The sequence below is a fragment of the Vicia villosa genome, unplaced genomic scaffold (assembly GCF_029867415.1).
Source record: "Vicia villosa cultivar HV-30 ecotype Madison, WI unplaced genomic scaffold, Vvil1.0 ctg.000742F_1_1, whole genome shotgun sequence".
Lineage (NCBI taxonomy): Eukaryota > Viridiplantae > Streptophyta > Magnoliopsida > Fabales > Fabaceae > Vicia > Vicia villosa.
Genome location: NW_026705331.1, coordinates 368,768 through 370,559, shown reverse-complemented (window position 1 = coordinate 370,559; position 1,792 = coordinate 368,768). Strand labels below are relative to the sequence as shown.

Below are 1,792 nucleotides of genomic sequence, written 5' to 3'. Positions count from 1 at the left end.
TAATGGATCAACATAAATAATAATTAATATGGTAATTTATATTTAAAAAGTGGTGTATTAATTGTCCCTTATCCTATGTAATATTGCATAGGTTAGAAAAACCCATTTTTTTAGTTAGGAGACTAAAGCGAAACACTAAATTAAGTTATGTAACTTGAAAACTAAATATGCCATATTTTTTATGCCTTAGTAAATATTATAATCTAAATGGAATTTATATTTTATTTCATGGCTAACATTTTAAATGTGGATGACTGTTAAATAATGATCCAATTATTTTATCCACAAGTCTACGCTTACTCAAGAGCATAAACCATGATTAAATACACTCTCTTTTTCTTTTTAGAAAAACGAAACATAAGCATCATTTTGCCAATATATTTGGCTCATTTCATTTGATTGAGCCTGCCGTAAAAACAGGAAATATGTATGTAATGTATAAATTATCATTTATGAATTTATGATATCATCAACAACTACACTGACCCGTCAACTATTAAAAAAAATCACTCCAATAGTTATGCGTAGATAACAATAACTATTATTAAATAAATTTTAAATATTTTAATTATTAAATTTAGCGTAAAAAATAATTTGATTTAAAATATACTTATAATGAAAAGTCCTTGAAGGTTTGGGAATTGTTTTTAGTCCCGAGCACCATGGAACTCGAAACCCCAAAAAAAGCAAGTCTTCGCGATCCAAACTCCCTATGCAATATGTAAAATAATTTATTGGTCCTAAACCTTAATTGAACAATGTAGATGGTGTGACTCAATAAATTCATGTAGAAGGAGGCAAGGACCATCCACTTCCTAAGCCAAGAAGACATTATAAAAAGCTAAGGAGCCACCTACAACTTCTCACTCAAAAGCTACACATTTTTCTCCTTCCAAACTTTTTACACAAACCCAAAAAACAAAACATGAGTCTCTTTAACTTGTCCTTCCTCTTTCTCATTTCCTTAACACTTCTCTCTACAACAACCTCTCAAGAAAGATCACCTCATGGACTTGTATACGAAAGCCCTATAGCTTTTCCACCATCAGCATATCTCTTCTTTCACCCCAATGCACGTACTCCAGACACCAAAAACTCTTGTATTACATCCAAATGTTCACCACTACCTATGGCAGCAGCTCTTGTAGAAGCCAATCAAAAATATGAAAACAAAGCGTCACAAAATGGTGCGAAACAAATTGGAGCTGGTGTTGTTGGTGGCATTATCTTTGCTTTTGCGTTTGTTGTTGTTTTAGTTTTTGGAGTTTACTATGTTAAGGTCGTTCGTCAAGCTAACATGAGTAGACACATTAGTAATGTTCAGTCTCATGCTTAATGTAGGTTCAATAATTATGTTGAAAACTTTTCCTTTTAACCTTATGAGTGTGTGTCAGCTATGCTTGTGATTATTGATTAATTAATATCTAATTTAAATGTTTTCACAGTTTTATGGCCCGTTATTTCCAGTGTTTTTATATATATTAAGTATTAGAAGTATCAAAGTTTTTGAGAATGCATTTTCAAAATAGAAAAATAAAATGTTTGGAGGATTTGAAGAAAATGAGTGAAGAGAGCTTAAAAGAAAGAGAATAAGATTCATAAGAAATCAAGTAACTACAAAAGAATAAAATAATTCTATTTATTAGAGCATATTTAGAATTTAATAAACTATCAAACTAATTGATCAAGTAACTAATCTCATAAATTGTCAACTGAGTTTTATTCTTCTAATTATGTACTTTTTAACGGTCTCCTCCAAACTCAAGATAAGAGAATTTTTAATTTTTAAATT

At 29.9% G+C, this 1,792-nt stretch overlaps 1 protein-coding gene across 1 annotated transcript; it reads left to right on the top strand.

Annotated features, from left to right (window-relative positions):
• The first annotated feature begins 832 nt into the window (after positions 1-832).
• On the top strand, positions 833-1,449 carry LOC131630829 (uncharacterized). Its single transcript, XM_058901572.1, has one exon. The coding sequence runs from the start codon at positions 926-928 to the stop codon at positions 1,334-1,336; it is 411 nt and encodes a 136-aa protein (XP_058757555.1). The 5' UTR covers positions 833-925; the 3' UTR covers positions 1,337-1,449.
• Positions 1,450-1,792: the final 343 nt, after the last annotated feature.